The sequence below is a fragment of the Zalophus californianus genome, chromosome 5 (genome assembly GCF_009762305.2).
Source record: "Zalophus californianus isolate mZalCal1 chromosome 5, mZalCal1.pri.v2, whole genome shotgun sequence".
Taxonomy (NCBI): Eukaryota; Metazoa; Chordata; class Mammalia; order Carnivora; family Otariidae; genus Zalophus; species Zalophus californianus.
The window spans coordinates 62,015,216-62,037,446 of record NC_045599.1 but is presented as its reverse complement, the minus strand read 5'-3'; the positions used below and the strand labels follow the sequence as shown (position 1 = coordinate 62,037,446).

Below are 22,231 nucleotides of genomic sequence, written 5' to 3'. Positions count from 1 at the left end.
CACCAGCTCGCCCCACGACCGCCAGGACACAGCCTATATTTCACTGGCGAGAGCCCCGATTCCCAGTCTTTTGTTCAGGGCTGGGCTATTTGTCGCCTACCCGCATCCGCCCTTCCTCACCATCTCAGGAGTGGGGTGAGGACCGTGCGGGAAACAGAGCCGGGAAGAGGGGCCAGCAAAGGCTGTGGGAATACTCACCCCGCTCCGCTCGGCCCCTGACCCCGCCGCCCAGCCTAGCGCAGGCGGGGCAACGGGGCAGGGGGAGGGGAATCGGGGTGAGGTGCCCATCGCTCTGCCAGCTGCCTTCCAGCCAGCGGCCCCAGGGAGGAGAGTGATGGGCTCCCAGGGGCCACGGAGACGATAGTAGAGGAGCGGAACGAACACGCAAAGAGACCCACCAAGAGAGAGGCCCAGCCCTCCCGCAACCACCGCCACCGCAGCGAGCGAGTCAGAGCATGCGCACCAGCACCTCCCGCGCACCATGGGGCCAGGCTCGCGCGGGTGGCTGACGTCGCGGGCCGCGCGCGCAGGACCCGGGCCAGGGGGCGTGACCTTCCTGCCGCCCGGGACCACAGAGCCGAGGCCCCGCCCCTCATCTCACTGGCCCCAGGAACTGAACGCGGGCTGTGCTCTCTGCGTGCACAAAGGCGGCCTGTTAGGGAGGTGCGGCAGGCAAGCCTGGGAAAGGGGGATACCGGCGTTTTTAACGGTCGCTGTACCCTTTCTTCCAACAAATAGCCAAATATCTAGGAAATAAATGAGTGACTAAGGGAGAAAAGGTAGAGCAAAAACCTCTGAGGTTGAAGAGCCAAGCCGGCTAACATACATACACACACTGTATAACTATTGTAAGCACTGCAACAATTAAGCACAAACACGACTCCCTCCTTTAAAACGTAAGGACTGAGGTAGAAGTTAGCAATTCAATAATTACAATAGTACCATCTGTGGCACAAAGCTCAGGGAAAAAAAAATCTAGCAGCAGAATTAAAATGGGGGTAGGGAGGGCGGTGGGATAAAGAAACGACCACAGAAAGATGTAGGAGTAACAGGGGTGATGGAACTGAAATACTGAAAATGCAACAGCAGACATCTGAGGGAAAACTAGCATCTGCTCCTTTTAACACAACAGAATTAAATTTGTGTGAAAAGAAAAAAAAGTAAACACGGGCAAGAAGTGAAAGGAAAACCTGCCTTCAAACGTTACCAGGGCATGGTTATGATCTTGTACCACAGTTATGTAAGTTGTCACCATTGGAGAGAGCTAGGTGATGGGTACACGAGATTCTGTACTGTTTTCGCAGTTTCTTGTGAGTCTATAATTATTTCAAAATAAAAAGTTCTTAAAAAGGGACAGAACACTGATCAATGGTGACCAGAAAAAGGGGTTGACTAAAAAGGAGCTTGAGGAAATTTTGGGGGGTAATAGAACTTCTATGCTTTCATTGTGTTCGTGATTACACTGTTGTTTTGTTTGCCAAAACTCATAAAAAGGATAGATTTTTACTGAATGTAAAATAAAACTCAATTTAAAAAGAGATCCTGCTAGGGGTGCATTGGAGGCTCAGTCGGTTTGAGTGTCTGCCTTCGGCTCAGGTCATGATCCCAGGGTCCTGAGATGGAGCCCCGCATCGGGCTCCCTGCTCAGCGGGAAGCCGGCTTCTCTCTCTCCCACTTACCCTGCTTGTGTTCTCTCTCTGGCTGTTTCTCTCTGTCAAATAAATAAATAAAATCTTTAAAAAAAAAAGTGGGTTTTTTTTGCACTTTGAGATGTTTTTAAGTTTTGTAATTCGCCTGCCAAAACCAAAGAAACAAAGCGAAATAAATCAGGTAACTTCCATGTACTTTCTTTCATCGTATCACTCTTGGCAAGGAATAGTACTGGCCTGTTTATGTGTTCACCCTACAACACTACCGAGTGCTTTTAAGGCAGGGTCTGTCATCATTGCCTAGCCAGCCTCTTGCAGAGTTCGTCACTAGTAAGTAATAAGTATTTGTTGAATAAAACAATGGATTAATCACAAAAAGAGAAGGAAGCTAAAATTTATTGAGTACCCACCATAAGCCAGCTTAGTTAATTTAGTCAACCATATGATAACTACACAAGATACCCATTTTATAGATATGAAAACAGAGACTAATGATCAAATCCCCATTCCTTATTTCATTGGATTTCTCAGTTTCTTTTGGACATGTTGATCACATCTACAAAGACTTGCTTCCCTTAGCTTCCATAAAACCACAGTCCCCTGATTTTCCTTCTAGCTCCCTTGACAGCTCCTTTACTTACCCTCACAGGCTCCTATTTGTCCGTCCCAAGGATAATATTAATTCACAATATCCTTTAGGTAGTGTGGTCCAAGAATGCGACACCAGTCTAAAATTACATGGCAGGGGCACCTGGGTGGCTCAGTCAGTTAAGCATTCGACTCTTGGTTTTGGCTCAGGTCATGATCTCAGGATCCTGGGATCAAGCTCCGGGTCAGGTCAGGCTCCATGCTGAGCAGGGAGTCTGCCTGAAGATTCTCTCCCTCGCCCTTTGCCCCTCCCTCCCACTCACATGCTCTCTCACTCTAAAATAAAAATAAATAAAAATCTTTATTTTTTTAAGATTTTTATTTATTTATGTGAGAGACAGAGAGAGCAAGGGAGAGCAGCACAAGCAGGGAGAGAGGGAGAAGCAGACTCCCCACTGAGCAGGGAGTCCAATGCGCAGCTTGATCCCAGGACCCTGGGATCATGACCTGAGCCAAAGGCAGATGCCCAACTGACTAAGCCACCCAGGAACCCGAAATGAAAATCTTTAAAATTACATGGTAAATGTCTTATTTTCTCAATCTTGTCAATTTGTATCACTTGCACATTTTCTTTCTGCTCATATTCCACAGGCCACACCAAGATACAAGCAAGGTAGGAAATGCACTCATAGCCAAGAGCTCAGTCAAACCTTGACAGAGTGGGATTATTTTATTATTAAAAGGAAGAAGGGCAGAATGTATACTGGGAAGGAATAGCTCTCTGCTGCAGCTTTTAATAGGCAGATCTCTTCCACCACCCTCCAGAAAGTCCTCAGGAAAAGATAAATTATATAAAAGAAAGAGTTATGGGAGGTAATCTGATTGGATGGCAAAGATAAGAAACATAAACCTGTATGTACATAGCACTTACCTAAAAAAGTGAGAGAAAGAAACTATAGTTGGCAAAACTATAGAGACAGTAAAAAGATCAGTGGTTGCCAGAGTTTGGGGGAAGGAATATAAAAAAGCATACAGCATTTTTAGGACAACAAAACTATCATTTTTGATACCGAAATGGTGGATATATGACATTACGCCTTTGTCAAAATCTATAAATCTATACAACACAAAGAATGAATTCTAATATAAACTATGGACTTAACAACAATCTATCAATATTGGCTCATCAATTAAAGCACATGTACCACACTAAAGCAAGATGTTAATAAAAGGGAAAACTGAATGGCATACATGAGAATTCTCTATTATCTGCTCAATTTTCTGTAAACAAAAATTTTCTAAGACATAAAGTTTATTAATTTTTTTAATGACACTGAAAAAAACCAATAGTCCATATCAAAGAATGGGATTTTAGGGACTCATAATAATCATAGCAGGGTGATTCAAACTGTCCATCATGCCACTTATTTGTTACTTTTAGTATACCTGCAGTACAGACATATTTTTTGGTTTTTGGTTTTATTTTTATCATCAAACTTTTTAAAGGTAATTTACATATAATAAAATGCTCCCATTTTAAGTCTATAGTTCAGTACATTTTGACAAACAGATACACCCATTTAACCATTACTACAATCAAAATCTAAAACATGTCTATCATCTCAAAAAGTGACCTACTACCCCTTTGCAGTTAATCACTTCCTCCACCGTCAGACCCTCAGCAACCACTCATTTCCTCTAGATTAGTCACTCTAGTTTTGCCAATCCTAGAAAATGATATCATACAGTACATACAGTACACATGTGTCTGGCTTTTTTTACTCAGCATGTTTCATTGATGCATTTATCAGTAATTAGTTCCTTTTTATTGCTGATTAGTATTCCACTACATGAGTTTACCACAGTTTGTATATCCATTCATCTGGGAAGGACAGTTAGGTTGTTTTCAGTTTCTGGCTATTATAAATGAAGCTGCTAAAAATAATCATTCAGTATTTTTGTGGACATATATTTTCATTTCTCTTGGGTAAATACCTAGGAGTAAACATATATTTTGGAATCACTATGGAAATACAAGTTGTGTTCTTTGACTATAATTCTATATTGATCACATTCCTTAGCTTAGGGCTTGTCTTATTTCATAATTCTAATTTAGGGAAACTTATTGCTGAACTTAAGTTACTATATGTTTCATTTGATTTTTAGTAGTGGGCATATGTACTTAAAGTATATAAAGTTGGGGACTGTGACACGATACTCATGGATTCAAGTATTTGTATGGAAATAGCAATGGAAAATTGTCATTTTTCTAATGACAATCTATATATAATTATCTTGTTTCCTAAGAAAAATTTTAGAAAATTTCTGAAGGTTACTGAAAATTAGTTGTAAAACCCTTTTTTAAAAGATTTTATTTATTTATTTACTTGACAGAGAATAAATAAGATTTTATTTATTTATTTATTTATTTATTTATTTATTTATTTATTTGGGCTTGAGGCCCAAGCAGAGGGAACAGCAGAGGGAGAGGAAGAAGCAGGCTCCCTGCTGAACAGGGTGCCCAACCCCTGGAGCCTGGGATCATGACCTGAGCTGAAGGCAGATGCTTAACCAACTGAGCCACCCAGGTGCCCCAAAGTTGTAAAAGTCTTAATGACAGCAAAGGATAATGTTAACATAGAATCTCAGCAGCAAGATGCCGAAGCTAACAGTGTATAGCAATAGGACTGGATAGCTGTGCTTGTATTTTGAAGACCTTATCCTTGAGGATCTAGTTTGTATCATGAAGGGTATATAACACATTTCAGGAAATAATCCAATTTGAATTGTCTAAATAAAGGTCGAAATATTTTAATGAATTTTGATATTTAGTCTTTGTTTTCTAATATTCGTATTTGGACATTTTTTTTCTTTCAAGCATCTTGAGGACATTTAGGAACCAAAACTTTTATTTTAAATTTGTCAGGTGAATTCAGAGTTCTAAAAGGACCACATTGGCAGTGATCTGGCATTACTCAAGTTGCTTGTTTTTCCCACTGAAACTGGTTAAGAGGGCCCTTTGTTCTTTTATTTTGGCGGGGGGGGGGGGGAGGTATACAGAAAAAACTATGCATGTCTATAGCATATCCTTCTGGGTTATCAGATTCTAGCTTTGTTCATTATCTTTAAGTAATTTTGCTGCACTTTGTAAATTGTAGGTAATTGATAGATATATGTAACTTCTGTCCTGTCTGGTAAGGATTTTAATTGACTCCCCCATTTTACCCATGGAAAAATCAGTTCTGTTCCACTTTGCCTGGTTCCCTGATCTCACATGAGTAAAATGAATTCTTTAACATACATTCATTTTTATATCTATAAGAAAGTCATGATTTTATCTTTCTCTAAAAATTATATTTCAACAGAGGCCTGGCAATTTGCACCCAAGAACCCAATAGGAATAAATTCTCACTGCACACTTTCAGTCCCAAGTCTCACTGAAATGAGGACCTTCAAAGGGAAAAGCAGTCCAGAGTCTTTGGAGGCATAACAGGACAGCTGCCCAGGCAAACCAAAATCTTGACCAAGATGGTGTGGGGCCCAAGAAAAAGCAAATGAGAAAGTAGATAAATAGCAAACTATCTTTGGTAAAAGAATGTGCCTCACCTTTGGATTATGTAGGGAAAAAAGTCATACAGGATACTCGCAGCACCCTATATCCAGAATCCATTGATCTGTAAAGCAACAGGTAGAGAAAAAAGAAGTAACTACAGAATCTCAAATTCTTCAGAATTTTTGGTTCAAGCTCCCTGTGCCTTCTAGGCCACAGGTTAGATTCCTTACAACTACAAAAGATTGTTCTCCCCTGCTAGACTTTCCACTCATCACCCAGCAAAGAAAATACCAGGAGGGTAATGACACAAGATCAATGTACATACATAGGGTCTGCCTTTTTGCACACAAGGACTTGAATGTCCTGGTTCAATAATGACCTGTTTCCTTTAATGTTCTATGGCTGTTTACTGATCAGGAATTAATTCTGATTGTAGGATTCAATTGCATATTGATATATTGGTGTGTTATAATAATGTTTTGCATTAAGACAAGTTCAGCCTGCAGCACGGGAAGCCTTTGTGCAATTTTAATTCATGAAGCTGCCCTAGACCCTAACCAAATCAGAAGTTGCTCCCAAGGCAATGGCTCTCTTTAAGCTGCCTCTTAAAATAAATAACAATAATGTGCATTTGCTCGGCCCCTTCATCTGCATTATCTCATTAGAGAGATGGAAAGCACACTGTGGAAAGGATACCAATTTGGCATAACGAAGTCATAGAGTAAGTTTTATTTCTGCCACTTACTTGACATGTAGATTTCAAGCAGTCACTTACCCTCTCGGAACCTCAGGATCTATTTATCTATAAAATGGAATTAGTAATAATCCCACCTTTGCAGGGTGTGAAAAACAAAAAGATACACATTTTCAAATTTATGAGGTCGACACATAGGGGCAATAGAATAATACAATCATTAATATAATCAATAATCTGTGTTTTCTATTATAGAAAGATGACCAGAACAAAACAATATGTTAAAGTATGACTTCATTTATGGTCCTATAGAAAAATAATAAGAGGGTACAACTAAAAATTAACAATGCCTATCCCTAGGTAAGGGGATTATGAATGCCTTTTCTTCTTCATACTTTTTTGGTATTTCAGATTTAGAAGAAATAATGTATCATCAATGTGTTACTTTTTATAATAAACTTAAAGAATGCTACCTCCAATAAAAAAATTAAAATTGATGTCTGCAATTTTTAGATGGGAGCAAATGATTTACAATATTAACTTTACTGAACATATATTTGACACAAAGAAAAGAATGTTATCTGGATGAAATTATATCCCGTTGTTCTGTAAAGGGAGTAAGAATGGAGGCAAAGAGATCAACTTCAAAGGGAGAAAAGCCAAAATGTGATGGCCAGCAAAAGATGATAATGGGATATTCCAAATGTACAGTTTCCTACCCTCTGCAACCCAGTGTTGACCATGGAAAATGTCCCTTCATCATTCAATCTTCCTCAAATTAAGGGGCTGATAGTATAAATTTATAGGCAGAGATAGTAGAAGGATATAAACAGGCATCCTTACTCTATATATACTCAAGACATGTTAAGATACATATTATGGAACATGAATAATGACAGGAAGAAAGAGGACAAATGTCAAATGTCAAATGAAACAGGCCACAGTTGAGTAGTGCTGCTACATCTTTGATGTAATGTTTGACTGCTTTGTATTATGATGCTTTTAATTATTTATGCTGTTTGGTGTGTTTGATAAAGAGGAGGTGAAGTTTATTGTCATACAGACTTGTCTTTGATATTGGTTCTTTTTTTTTTAAGATTTTATTTTTAAGTAATCTTTATACCCAAAGGGGCTTGAACTTACAGCCCTAGGATCAGGAGTCACACCTCCCCACTGAGTGTGCCAGCCAGGTGCCCCCTGATACTGGTTCTTAATACACACAACATACCCCCTACTTGTAATAGTCAGATGTTCAGTCTCATCAGAAACGCTATTTTGCCTTGCCGATTGGTCATGATGGCCTCGTGAGGATGGTCTTGTAGGATGTAACAGCCACTGGATGAAGCAGAAAATTTTAATATAAGACCAGTAAAGAATTGCAATGCCTTCCTAGTTGCTTATGAATCCCAGGAGTCTCAATAAAGCTGTTTAGTCAGAGGTTACTGACTTGTGTGATACTTGGCCTAGAGATTCCACCAATCCGAAGCTGCCTATGGCTCTAGCCAGGCTGTATAATGCTAGAGGAATATCTGTCTGGAAAAAGAACATCAACCCATTTAATAGGAAAACACTCTGCGTGTGAGCTGTACGCTTGCCACATCACCGTATCCTTTTAATAAATGACTTTCCTAAGCAGTGTACAAGTATGTGATATCTTCATCTTTCAGAAATCTAACTAAAACAATCAAGATTGGTATATCCAAAAGGTGATATTTGGTAGGCAGTTTGGTGTATAAATTCAGAGTTCATGAAAGAGGTCAGGCTGAAAATACATATAGTAAGGTTATATCCCAAACCTAACTTATATTAACTCTACTCTATGTGCTTGCCAAAACAAACAAACAAACAAACAAACAAACAAACAAAAAACAAAGAAAAAAAACCCACACATTTTTCTTATAACATGGACCCTAAATGCAAGCCAACAACTTCATCTGATGTTCAGTTCAAGAAACAACCTTCTGTTCCGATAGCAGAGGAAAATTGGCTGTGTACAATTTCTTGACTGATAGTATATACACTCAAAATCATGTACACAGGATTTTAGAGGAGATTTTTCAAATGTAATTTTAACTCTTATTTTTGCCTTTCACACTGACTTTAGATCCTAAGCCCTCTGGAAAAAGTCACTTCCCTGTATTTGGGCGTCATTAATATTCGGGTGACAGTTGAAGCTATGGTCACAAAAAACACTATTCAAGGGAGACTATAGAGAGTGAGAAAAGAGATCTGAAGCTGGAATCCTTGAGAACATCAATATTTTAGAAAGAGGTAGGTGGGCCCACAAAAATTCTAAGAGAATTAGGAGGGAGACAGGAAAGACCAGATAATAAAACACCAAGAAGAGAGTTCCCAAAGAGTGTTTAACAAGATCAAAAATAAAGCAAAGAAATAAAGGACTATAAATATTCCTTTGGTCATTCCAAATGGTCAAAAGTGACCACTGATTGGATTTGGAAATTAAGAAGACACTGATGACTTAGCAAGAGCAATTTTGATATTACGGTGGTGGTCTACATCTGTTTCGATTGGATTACAAAGTGAATGGGTCTTGAAAATAAAACAAATAAGAGAAGCAAGGAAGTGAAGACCTCAAGCTTTTCTATGAAGGAAAGCAAACGACAGGGTGGCAAGTAGCAGGGAATCAGAGGCAAGGGAGGGTATATTGGTATTTCACTTTTTAAGTGGGTGTGACTTGATCCAGTGTATCAGTCAAGCACAAGAACTAAAAGGAAAGAGGAGATAACTGAGGCACCACAGCCAAAAAGGAAAAAGGAAGCAGTTGAGTTCCAAGTACTAATTTGCAATACCTGGAAGGAGGACAAAAGAAAACGATGTAGTGACAGGAGTAAAAACAGATGTCTTTGTATTTAGGAGAGAAGAAATGCAGGGGAGTAGGACTTGAGGAAAGTTCATTTTTGATAGCTTCTGCATTCTCTGTGAAATGGGAAGTTAGCAGAGCCATTTCTGAAAGTGAGGAGAGGGGCTTAAAAACACATGTAAAATTTTGTAATTGTCTTTAAAGGAAATAAGAGAAGCTGAGAAAGAGTATATAGCATTTGAGGGTCTAAGACTAGATTCCCATATTTGCAGAAGTACTACTTCCTACATTTTGTGTGATTTTTTTTTTTTCAGTACCATTCATCCTGCTTGGGTGAAGAAGTATACAAAGTAGATGAGTGAAGAACTGAAGGGGTAGAATAAATTAATTAAGGTTGCTGGTAGAAGAGTAGTAGAAATGAGATCCATGTGATCTGGTCAGGATGATAAAGGATGCTAAGAGGGCATCAGTGGAGTTGGAAAAAGCAGAGAAATCAGAGGACTGAGATTACCACGATGTCATTAAGAGAGTAGGCTTGTAGGGGCGCCTGGGTGCCTCAGTCATTAAGCATCTGCCTTTGGCTCAGGTTATGATCTCAAAGTCCTTGGATCGAGCCCCACATCTGGCTCCCTGCTCCGCAGGGAATTTGCTTCTCCCTCTCCCCCTGCTTGTGTTCCCTCTCTCGCCGTGTCTCTCTCTGTCAAATAAATAAATAAAATCTTAAAAAAGAGAGAGAGAGAGTGTAGGCTTGTAAAAAAAGAAGATGACTGGCAGAATAGGAGGGTATATTTGGAGAAGAGATTGATGTGTGAGCTCTCAGCTGTAGGTATTAGTAAGTTCCAGGTAAGGACAAGGCCCATGAGGTCAATCCAAGGTAGACTGCTGAAATAGAATGGATGTGAAGCCATAAGCACTGAATAGACCACAGAACTGAGACCATCGTAGTCAGTGGGTCATTCATGAAAGCCTTGAAATTTCTGCAGGAGTCGGGTTGGAGAGAAAGATAGTGAGCCTGGTACTGTTACAGGATTTCTTTTCCTTTAGTGCCTGCGGTTCTTGGTCATGCTGCTTCGAAGAATGAAGAGGTAGACCAGACTGAAGAGTGGTGGGCAGCAAAGCAAAGTTTATTGAGAGTACTAAGCTCCTGAAGAGGGAGGGGACCCGAAAGTGTTGCTCCCACCCCCACCCGTTGTTTCTAAGTCTAGGAGTTTTTATGGGCTTGTTGGCCAGCTGTTTTAATCTGATTAACCCTCCCTGTGCCTGTCATCCAGTCAGGTTTTTGTCATCTATCTATCATGTGGGAAAGGGTGGAGGGCTCCTTCCCTGGTGTAAAAATCGTTTTAGGGGTGGTTTCCTCTTAGGGTGGGGGCCCCTTGTCCCTGCCTACCTTTCTTCCAACTATCCTTCATTATCCAAAAATCTAGATGAATGTGGAGAACTAAGAAAAAGATGGTGATGAGGAGCATAAGAAATGGTACAGATGGGTTGGTGCAGAACCAACTCAAGAAAAATTTTGATAGGGAAATAAAATGATCTGGATTTGGCACTTTGGAGCTAGGAGAATGCTAGTAATACTTCCAGGCTTTGAGGAAAGGAGCCAAACTAAAGTAGAGACTTCAAGGAGACCTGTGTTTCAAATAGGTGGGTGTATTAGTCAGGGTTCTCCAGAGAAACAGAACTTATAGAATATACATAGATATGTAGAAAGAGAATCATTATGAGGGACTGACTCACAAGATTATGAAGGCTGAGAAATCCCATGATCTATTGCCTGCTAGCCAGAGGCTCACAGGAAGCCAGTGGTGTAGTTCTAGTTCAAATCCAAAGCCTGAGAACCAGGACAGCCAATGTTAGTGCTTGTCTGAGTCCAAAGGCCCAAGAACTGGGGACTGATGACCAAGAAGATGAATGTCCCAGCTCAAGAAGAAAGAGCACATTTGCCCTTCTTTTATCATTTTGCTCTATTCAGGCCCTCAATGGATTGTATGATGCCCACCCACATTAATGAGGGTGATCTTCTTTACTCAGTCTATGGATTCAAATGCTAATCTTTTCTGGAAACACCCTCACAGACCCACCCAGAAGTACTCTCTAGCAGCTATCTGGGCATCTCTTATATCAATCAAGCTGACAAAATTAACCATCACGGTAGATCTTCATTCATACTGGCTCTCTGTGGAAAATGGAAACTGTTAAAGTGTATTAATGTTCATCCATTCTTTTATTATTATTATTATTATTTTGGTATTACGTGATTTTATTTTACACTAGGTGACGGGCACAAAGCAATCCTCCTTAATAAAGTTGACAATTAGTATCCATTCTTTTCACAAATTTATAGAGAATCTAGCATATGCCAGGCTCTGTGCTAGGCACTAGACATACAAGAACAAGATAAACAATGCCCCTGCCTTAATGGAGTTCAGTTTTTAATCAGTAAGACTCCAGACAAATACGCAGAAAAACTTTTCAGCCTGAGCATGTTATGAGGACTCTGTAGATCTGGTTGTGAGAGGAAGGTTAAAGGCTAAATCAACCAAAGCTTTCTCAAGAAAAAAGATATGTACGCAATCTGGCAGAAATTGATATTGATAATATTGATAAACCTGCCCACGTCTTTGAAAAAGTCACTGATAGAGCTGTTTACTAAAGAGCAAACTCTAGTTTTATGTATCTTTAGAGGTTATTTACATTACAACAAGGCACAGAATCAACTGATATGGAAATCAGTTAAGAATGCTTTAATAGCAAAACAACCACAGAACTGTATAATGTTATTCTAAAACATAATACCTAAGAATCACATGAAAGCTAAATTTAAATGTTTTATGCATGCAAGATGGAACATTTCTTAGATGCTTTTAGAAACACTATTATAGATTGCTATTCTGAGTACCAAATGACAAGAGCCGTGAAAAGAACTACACATGAATTATAGGTAGATAATAAGTGACTCACATGTAAACTACATGTAAGATCATATTCCTTTGACCCTTGGCAAGCTTTACCGAATAAGAGTACTTCAATTACAATCAGCAAATTTCAGAGAGAAGCATTCAACCATTTTAGATCCACTTTGAATAAGTTTTCCTATATCACCAAATCTATGAATACAGTCAATATATGAATAATTTTCGATAAAAAGCCCAATAGTGTCTGGAAGATAAAAAGTAAACTAACAATGTCAAGTTATCAGAGATAAAACTTTCCATAAGTAAATGTAATAAAATTGATAAGATATAAAACTAAAAACAAAAAAAAATAATCAAAACCTTTAAAAATAGCTAACTTGCACTGTGGAATCTGGGAGAGGATAAAAAGGAAGAAGAAAGAACATAAAGCAGCAAAAACTTTTGACGATACACCCATATTCCTAGAATACAAAATGTGCAAGCCTCAAATCCTGAAGCCAACAGCTCTCCTTAGCCCTCTCAGCACACGCTCACAACCTAAGGCTTGAGCATAAGCTTTTAGGGTCCAGTAAAGCCTTTGGGAGGCTTGCCATCTCAGGTTGCACTGTGGATAAGGCTCAGTGAACAAACACCAGACTGAAACACAAGCTGACCTTCCCTTAGGAGGAGGGATTTGGCTTAGGATGGGTTTAGGGATTTCAATCCTGTGTTTGCTTTCCCAACCTCCACACGATTGTGCCCGAGGCCCTCTACCTTTCTGCTGCACTACAAATCTTTCATTTGTATCACTTGTTTCATAGAACATATACATTCCAGAAAATGTTCATTAATATTTCATAAAATAACTGTTCTTCTGTCAGGGATACAGTCACACAGAAAACATGCTTGGGCAACATATAAAACATGAGAGCCACTTGGTCATTCAACAACTACTTATTCAGTAAGCACAAAGCACTATGAACAAAGCAGCATAAAGATGAAGTTCTTGGTCACAAGCAATAGAAACCGACTGGCTAATTTTAGCAGGAAAGGAATTTATTGGCAGAATATCAAATAGCTCATAGAATCAACAGGAAGGCTGAAGAACGATGCTGGGGGAAAATTAAAAAAAAAAAAAACAGGCAGAAACTAAGAGGAATCAGACAGTAAGAACCACAGGGTTACATCCAGCTTCAGTTAGGATACTCATGCTAATGGCGTCACAGGTAGATACTGCTAGACATCATGCCAGAACCACTGGCCACTGGGACCATATTTTAACCATCCTTACCCATTTAAATGATTCACTTCAGATTCAAATTCCCAAATCTGATTGCCTGAACCCAGGTTTCATGATCACACCCCCTCTGCTGGCATTGGGAAGAGGGGATATCTGGCTAATGGGGCTTTTAGAGAGGGAGTTAGGGCACTAAGACCCACACAGTGGGGAATTTACTTGAAATAGAAAGAGAGTCTGGGGGCGCCTGGGTGGCTCAGTCGTAAGCATCTGCCTTCCGCTCAGGTCATGATCCCAGGGTCCTGGGATCGAGCCTCACATCAGGCTCCCTGCTCCACCGAAGGCCTGCTTCTCCCTCTGCCCCTCCCACTCCTTGTATTCCCTCTCTCACTGTCTCTCTCTGTCAAATAAATAAAATCTTGAAAAAGAAAGAAAAAGAAAGAAAGAAAGAAAAGAAAGAAAGAAAGAAAGAAAGAAGAAAGAAAGAAAGAAAGAAAGAAAGAAAAGAAAGAAGAAAGAAAGAAAGAAGAAAGAAAGAAAGAAAGAAAGAAAAGAAAGAAGAAAGAAAGAAGAAAGAAGAAGGAAGGAAGGAAGGAAGGAAGGAAGAAAGAAAGAAAGAAAAAGAAAGAAAGAAAGAAAGAAGAAAGAAAGAAAGAAAGAAAGAAAGAAAGAAAGAAAGAAAGAAAGAAAGAAAGAAAGAAAGAAAGAAAGAAAGAAAGAAAGAAAGAAAGAAAAGAAAGAAAGAAAAAGAAAAAGAAAGAAAGAAAGAAAGAAAGAAAGAAAGAAAGAAAGAGTCTGGACGCTCAATGGCCAAAGGAATTGTAAAGATTCACTTCAATCCACAACTTCAATTCAACTTCAATCCATATACTTTGTCTCCCATACTTCCCCAAAGAGATGCTGTGGCCCTCACTGCTAAGGCCCCCACTCAATATGCCATATTTTTTAAGGGAAGTAGGGATGATCTACCAGATAATATTTTCATTATTGCCTTCCCATCATCCTTAGAAATTAATTATCAAATTAATTAATTTCTAAGGATGTCTCTATGTCCATAGAGACATATTGATCCTGATTTTGAGATAATATTAAAGTACATCTTCTTTGGAAGCATTGCTATTGGGGGTAAAGGATTATAACGAGTTCATGTTCCTGGCCCTGAAAAGATCGATTTTTAAAAAATGCATTTTTTTCAGGACACCTGGGTGGCACAGTCCGTTAAACATCCAACTTTTGGTTTTGGCTCAGGTCACGATTTCAGGGTTGTGAGATCAAGCCCCACACCAGGCTCAGTGCTCTGCTCAGAGTCTGCTTGAGATCCTCTTTCCCTTCGCTCATGCTCTCTCTCTCTCTAAAATTAAAAAAAAAAAATTTTTTTTTAAATGCATTTTTGTTGAGGTGTTGATCAACAGTGGAAAGGCAAACCTAAATCTCACAAAAAAAGAGTACAAAAGGGTACTGGTACTGGTACTGGCACTGTGTTAGAATTGCAAAGACAGATAAGAGAGTACCTGCTCCCCAAGAGCTTAGAGTATAGCAGGGTGACAGACATTTGAATAGACCTTTGGAATGTAATGTGAGAAGTACTGTAATAGAACTATATGGAGAATTTGATGGAAGAATGTAGGAATGACCCTAATCTCAAATGTGGGGGATAGGGTGGTGAGGGTGGCAGGGAAGACTCCCCGGAGGACGTGAGGACATGACAACCTGAGCTATCTCCTGCAGGATGAGTAGGAGTTAGCTTCTATCTTGTGAGCGTATTTTATAATCAGGAGCAATAAATCACTCAGACAGCAGTTATGTTGCATTTTTATTGAGAACACTTCCACTAGTGCCCTTTACTTCACCTATCATAATACTTATCATGCTGTATTGTAACCACCTGTGCTCTTGTCTATCTCTCCACCAACCTCTAAGCTCTGTGGCAATAGGAACCACGTCAGTCCTGGTTCTAGCTGTATTCTTAGCATCCAGCACAGTACCTGGCACAGGGTGATAAATACATGTTTAGAGGGAGAACAAAATCAAAACATTTTACACAGAGAAATAACTGCTGGAGAAACACTCTTGACAATTAAGATACTGCTCAGCTTGAGAGGCAGCTTGAGTATAGCTTACTTTGTGTCAGTACTTATGACAGTAAAGTCATAAATCTTGGAGTATATCTTTGATCTGCTGTAAAAGATCAAATGATTCAACTACTGCTTACTAAAAGACGCAAAAGAGATTAAGAGTAATGCTGTTCATCTTTTTTACATAAAAAAGAAGGGTTAACTTCCAAACTCTTCACTTTCTCATTAAATTAAATGACAAGACTTCTTTAAAAAACAAACCAATAGGGGCATCTGGGTGGCTCAGTCGGTTAAGCGTCTGCCTTCGGCTCAGGTCATGATCCCAGGGTCCTGGGATCGAGCCCCACGTTGGGCTCCCTGCTCAGCGGGGAGCCTGCTTCTCCCTCTCCCCCTCCCCCTGCTTATGTTCCCTCTCTCGCTGTGTCTCTCTCTCTGTCAAATAAATAAATAAAATCTTTAAAAAAATAAATAAATAAAAATAAAAAACAAACAAACAAAAAGCAACCCAGATTCTTTAAAGTGAAGGAGTACTACACACTTCAACGTCATAGGAAGGAGAAGGGTAAAGGTAATCTAATATCCCTGTCTTAGCTGGAGAGGCAGGAAACTTAAGGTTGAGGGTTAATGCATTCCGATGCATGAAAACTTACTGTGGTAACATGGAAAACAACATCCCACCTTATAGAAAACATTGGTGTTTGTAATAAATTGAATCCTAAATAGATGATACCAACAGTTCTCAATTAGGGTACATCAGAATTACTCAGATTACTAAAACACAGGTTACTGGGCTCCAACCCCCAGAGTTTCTGATTCAGTAAAGACAGAATGAGGCCAAGAATCTGTAAAAATATGATCATATTAAAGATAGTAAAAACCAAATCATAGTTGAAGGATTGAGAAACTATAAAAAAGAAGAGGTTGATGTCGAGAAACAGTATTTCAAGAAGTGAGAAACACTCTGATTTTTAACAGTGATGGCTAAAGAGACAATTAGTAAAGTAGAAGAAAGACATGAAACAATTACAGAGAATGCAGCTACGATAGAGACAGAAAATATGAGAAGTGAAGAGCAGGGGGACAATCCATTCTGTTCTGCCTGAGACTTTCCTGGTTGAAAATCCCACAGCCTCAGAAACCCCTCAGTCATAATAAGCAAACTGGGTGATTGGCCACCTTAGTTATCAGACCTAAAGAATAGAATGAGAAGGACCAAACAGAGGAATTCCAAGATGGAAGAATATTAAGAATGGAAAGAGGAAATATTTAAAAAGAAAGCAAATGTGAGTTTTCTAGAATTGATGAATATGAGTTTTTTTTTAAAGATTTTATTTATTTATTTAACACAGAGAGACACAGCAAGAGAGGGAACATAAGCAGGGGGAGTGGGAGAGGGAGAAGCAGGCTTCCCACAGAGAGGGGAGCCCAATGCGGGGCTCGATCCCAGGACCCTGGGATCATGACCTGAGCCGAAGGCAGACGCTTAACGACTGAGCCACCCAGGCGCCCCTGAATATGAGTTCTAAGAATAGCAAATAAGAATCTTAAGATTCAGAGATCACAGATACCAAGAAATAAAAATAAAAGCAGTTAATACCAGACACATGATAGCAAAATTTCAGAACATACAAGACAAACAGTAAGTATTCAGAGTTACCACAGAGAGAATAATGAGATAAAATGTAGACAAGCAGGACATAATACAAAATATCATATAGAAGTCCATATAATAATAATTTTAAAGGTCTGAGATGCAATAACTTGCCACCAAGAATTCTATACCCAGCTACAAAAGTAAGTTAAGACAACAACTGCACTCCCACCCTATGAAGGCTCTTCTCATACTCACTGTCATAAAGGGAGGCCTAGGGGTGCCTGGCTGGCTCAGTCAGTAAAGCATGTGACTCTTGATCTCAAGGTCATCAGTTCAAGCTCCACACTAGGCATAGAGCTTACTTAAAAAAAAAAAAAAAGAAAGAAAGAAAAGAAAAAAATAAATAAACAGATAAATTAAAAAAATAAATAAAGGGAGGTTGAGCCTCACAGTGTATCCTGCCACAACCCAGACTAAGTTTGCCTCTTCGCCAGATGGTAAAAGACTGGGGGCACATGTACCTGCTGACAGGCTGTGCCAAATACTGTTGGTGGTGTTCACCTCGAGCCTCTTTGTACAACATAGGGAAATCCACACTTGATCTTAGCCAAAAGTCCAAGAAGCGATTGTATAACATAGGGAAATCCAAAGTAACCAAAATTGAAAAAAAAAAGCTGAAATCAGCATGGTAAGTAAATCACCACCAGCTAATCTGAGAGATTTGTCCATAAATTGAACCTAAACCTCCACAATTAATGGTAAAGGAGGAGACAAGAGAGGATACCTTGAAACTATGGAGTGGAGGGTCAGGACTGAGGCCTTTACAAACATTAGCCAAGATTTTGGAAAGTCTACGGGGGAGGATGAGAGAGAGAGAGAGAAGAAAAAAAAAAATCTCTGTTAGAAAAAAGAACCATTAAAGGAAAGCTGTCTCTCACAGTCCCCATCATGAGGTGAGGGGAAAAAAAATTACCTGGCAAAATCGTAAGTACAAACCTGCCCACACTGGGTTTGGTATGCACATTAATTTGTGTGGTCTAGGAAAGTTTGTTCCAAATGCTTCTGGCTCAGTAATGCCCCCAGGCATCTGGCAGAAGCAAAGGCAATTCCTCACTAGAAAAATGTACCTTCAGTTTGGGTTTTGCCATACTCAGTTCCATCACCAAAAAATATAATGTGACCGTGTGTGTGTGTGTGTGTGTGTGTGTGTGTGTGTGTGTTTTGTTGATGTAAGTTAACAGTTCTTCTAATGCATATTATGCAACTTTGTTATTCAAGCAGCTCAATATATCATTAATGCTAAAATTGAACTCCTTTTAGAATTCAATAGTTGCCAGCTTATTTGCTCAAGTATACATTCCTGCTCCACATTTTATAAAGGTATTATATGATGTTCAATGAACTCCCTCATTTGTGACAATCAATGTTTTACATTCTAAAAGTTTAAGTCATTTGATCTACAGTTAGATTTTAATAAAATTATACAACTCCCTGGATCTTTAATTATATACTTACCAAGCCATATATAGCCAATCCTTCTAAAAGGCCTCTTTTATTCAAAATAATAACCTTCTCTTTAGTGTTTCCTCAACAACTACTAGCCTCTAATAAAAGTTGTCAAGATTGTTGGGGTTTTTGTAAAAAAGTATATTCTGATACCCCTTTTAATACCTGGCATAGTATGAATTATGTGATGAATTATTTAATGTCTATGTGATTAGAGAAAGAGAAGGGAGGCAGAATTCAGGGCATGGATGCAAGTAGAGAGAGGGTGTTGTTCTGAATGCTAAGCATTAGCTCAGCTGCTGAAACTTTTTCGAACTGTAAAGCAAATGTCCCAGGCCTCACCTATGTGGCTTGAGGGCACCATCAACTTTTATATCTGTGGGACCTCGGCGCCTTGCCAATACCTCCCTCTACCTGAGGGTCCTTCTGGTAGCCCCTGGGGGTTGTTTCCAGTACTTTTAAGAGGTTGTGCTCTCCTACTCTTACATCCAATCTCCTCTGTGCAACCACCACGTCTACAAACTCCTGTGGGCCCCACAGCCTGCACGGGGATGCTCCCTCTGCTCTTTAAGAAGGAAGGTGACTTGCCTAGAGTGCTGTTTGCTTTGGCAAAGCCTTCAAGGTGTCAGAGTAACACCTTCAACCCTTCCTATGCAGGAGCCAAACTCCTTACAGGGCCTTTAAACGTGGAAATGGGGAGGATGAGCATGCCACAGGGCTTAGTCCTGGTTTGGATGATCAGATGTCACCTTATCCCCTCCATCTCATTGTTGCTTTGGTCCCTGGCCCCAAACACACAAAAAGTTCCTCTACTCTCCACTCCAATCACTTAATAAATTGATGCACGCACTCCAGTTTAGGTTCAACTGGGATATCGAGCTATAAAACATTTTCTTATTCATTCAAAAAACATCTGTCGAGTACCTATTATGTGCAGGGTGCTATGCTAGAAGCTGTGGCAGACACAAAGAGGAATTAGAGGCAGCTACTTGGGCATGAAATTGACATGTTTCCACCCAAAACGGATGGCTAAGGAATCCAGTTGTAGTATCCTCTCTTAAAGAATCTCATCAATCCTAACATCATCCATGCTACATTTTGAAATTTGACATTTAAAAATCTGACTTAGGACAATGGAAGTCTAAGCCAAATAAAGAAAAGCCTACATTGCTCCCAAAGGGTAATGAATGATGGTGAGTTTTATTATTCAGAAAAATGAATAAAAATTCAAAGCAATTTAAGTCGAATACCTGCCTGCCCATAAGGAGCCATTATCTGCTGGTACCTAAGCTACCACCAAGCCGTTAGATACTTTTGGAAGCTGTACTAATTCTTTCAATAAGTTCTCGCCTTGGGCGGTGAAGGACTAGGACTGGAAAACATGGCTCCTCTAATCAGCATGCCTTATCACCTTGTCCTGTGACGACAGGTGACAAAAGTTCTGCATCACTGTAGACAAACAAATGATTCATGGCAGAACAGACACCTATCTGATTGTCAGGAGGAACTTCAGTCATAATAATGACACCTAAAGGATAGATGCTTACTACCACAGGGCGAAAAAACATAACAGGTAGTTTCCTACTGTGTGGAAATGTATACAAGATGGATATATTTAACATGACCAAAAAAAATCTACCTTCTGGATTTCTCTTCCCTCTGGGACTGTGGGATTTATAGCCAGATATGAATATTTTAGACTCATGCTGTGTAATACAGTAGCCACCAGCCACATGTGTTAAGTCTGAACTGAGATGTGCTGTAAGTTTAAATTGTGTGCCATATTTCGAAGACTTCTTAAAAATAAACAATGTAAAAGATGTCATCAATATTTTTAAATATTGATCATATGTTGAAATCAATACTTTAGGTTAAGTAAAATACACTAAAAATAATTTAACTTGTTTCTTTTTCATTTTTAAATGTGACTACTAAAAAACTTTAAGTTACATTATAGCTTGCATTATAATTCCATTGGATAGCACTGTTTTAGACATAGCTCTATTATATTTAGGGATACTAACTTGGAGCTGACCCTTTTGTGTTTAGATATCTATTTGTTCCACTAATACTACCTCTGACAGGGTTATTCTCATAAGCAAATGTCACTGTTCAGTGTTCTATGAGACAGATAAATAGTAACTTGGGCCTAGAAAAGACCAATGTTCTATCATTGCACTGAATTCAAAAGAAGGCTCACCATGAAGAAGCCTACAAAACAGAGCATTTTCATACTCTGGATTCAGCTATGTGAGCTAGCAAAAAAAAACTAAATGAGATAAATCTAGAGATGATCCCAGTAAATTCCTACGGCCACTAGGAACTGATATTATTTGGCCCAAATTGAAAGAAAAATTTCTATGGAAATGAATAGAATACACTTGTGTGCCCTAAAGTTGAGAAACTGAATAATAAGGTCAATGACACTGAAAGCACCCTTGTATAGATTGAATTATGCCCCCCCATTCATATATTGAAACCCTCACTCCTGGTCTGACTGTATTTGAAGACAGAGGTAATTAGGGCTAAATGAGGTCATAGAGAGGGGCCCTAATCCCATAGGACTGATATCCTCACAAGAACTGAATGGGAGGGACACCTGGGTGGCTCAGTGGTTAAGCATGGGACTCTTGATTTTGGCTCAGGTCATGAGCTCAGAGATGAGCCCCAAGGAGAGCTCAGGGTCGTGAGATGGAGCCGTGCCTCAAGCCCCAACTCGAGCCCACCTCAAGCCCCAAAAGGCTTCCTACTCAGCAGAGAATCTGCTTGAGATTCTCTCCTTCTCCCTCCCCCTCTGTCCCTCTCCCTGCTCTCTTTCTCTCTCTCAAATAATCTTAAAAAAAGGGGGGGGGATGGGACACCAGACCAGTGCTCTCTCTCCCCACCATGACCCCCAAGTGAGCACAGAGGAAAGGCCATGTGCAGATACAGTGAGAAGGTAGCATGTGCAAGCCAGGAAGAGAGTCCTCACCAAAAACTGAATTTGCCGGCACCTTGATCACGGATGAGCTTCCAGAACTGCGGGAAAAAGAGTATCTGTTGTTTAAGCCAGACTGCGGTATTTCATTATGGCAGTCAGAACAAACTAACACAACCTTAAAGAGAATTCTGCAGAAAAAGTTTATAAAACCATTTTAGTGGATCTTTTACTGCCTTCCATTGTTGCTGGTGTGGCACTACGTAATGGAGAGTGGGTCCTGATGCCTTAACGGCGACACGGAATTACTAAAGAAGTTAGCAACACAGGCAAAGGTTCAAGAATGGTAACTTTCCCATCCCTGAGAGGATATTTTGAAATTTTTTAATTCTGCAAAAAGACTGCTGAGATATCTGTATGTTCCATGGGACCTTTCTAAAAATTTTCTTGCTGAGAAAGTACCTCAGAAATTTCAAGAAAAGCATAAAATCTTAGCTGTAGATGTCATTCTAATGAATACCAAAGAGATTTTTATCTTGTTCTTTTATCTTGTATTCAAACTAACCCTTAATTTAATACATCTTCACCTTAAGTAGTTCTCATTAGTAAGAATATGCTTTAAAATCAGGCCATTATCTATACTAAATTAATGCAATGGAGCATTTATTTTAATTCTAGACAGGTGGGTATCAAACTTTTCTGGCGT

The 22,231-nt window shown here is 39.5% G+C and overlaps 1 protein-coding gene across 4 annotated transcripts in view; it reads right to left on the bottom strand.

The window, feature by feature from the left end:
* The window catches only part of ATP6AP1L (ATPase H+ transporting accessory protein 1 like), a 286,142-nt gene extending 285,668 nt beyond the window's left edge, over window positions 1–474 (bottom strand). Inside the window, exon 1 of one of the 4 annotated variants that reach the window (XM_027605199.2) lies at window positions 399–474. Coding sequence is in view for 3 of the 4 variants with exons in the window: in XM_027605195.2 (XP_027460996.1) it covers window positions 199–288 (90 nt within the window). In the remaining variant the exon portion in view is untranslated. Of the gene's footprint in view, window positions 1–100; window positions 354–398 lie in introns of those variants that run through there. The other 3 variants (XM_027605195.2, XM_027605194.2, XM_027605197.2) reach the window with 3 other exon arrangements.
* Between the last annotated feature and the right edge of the window lie 21,757 nt (window positions 475–22,231).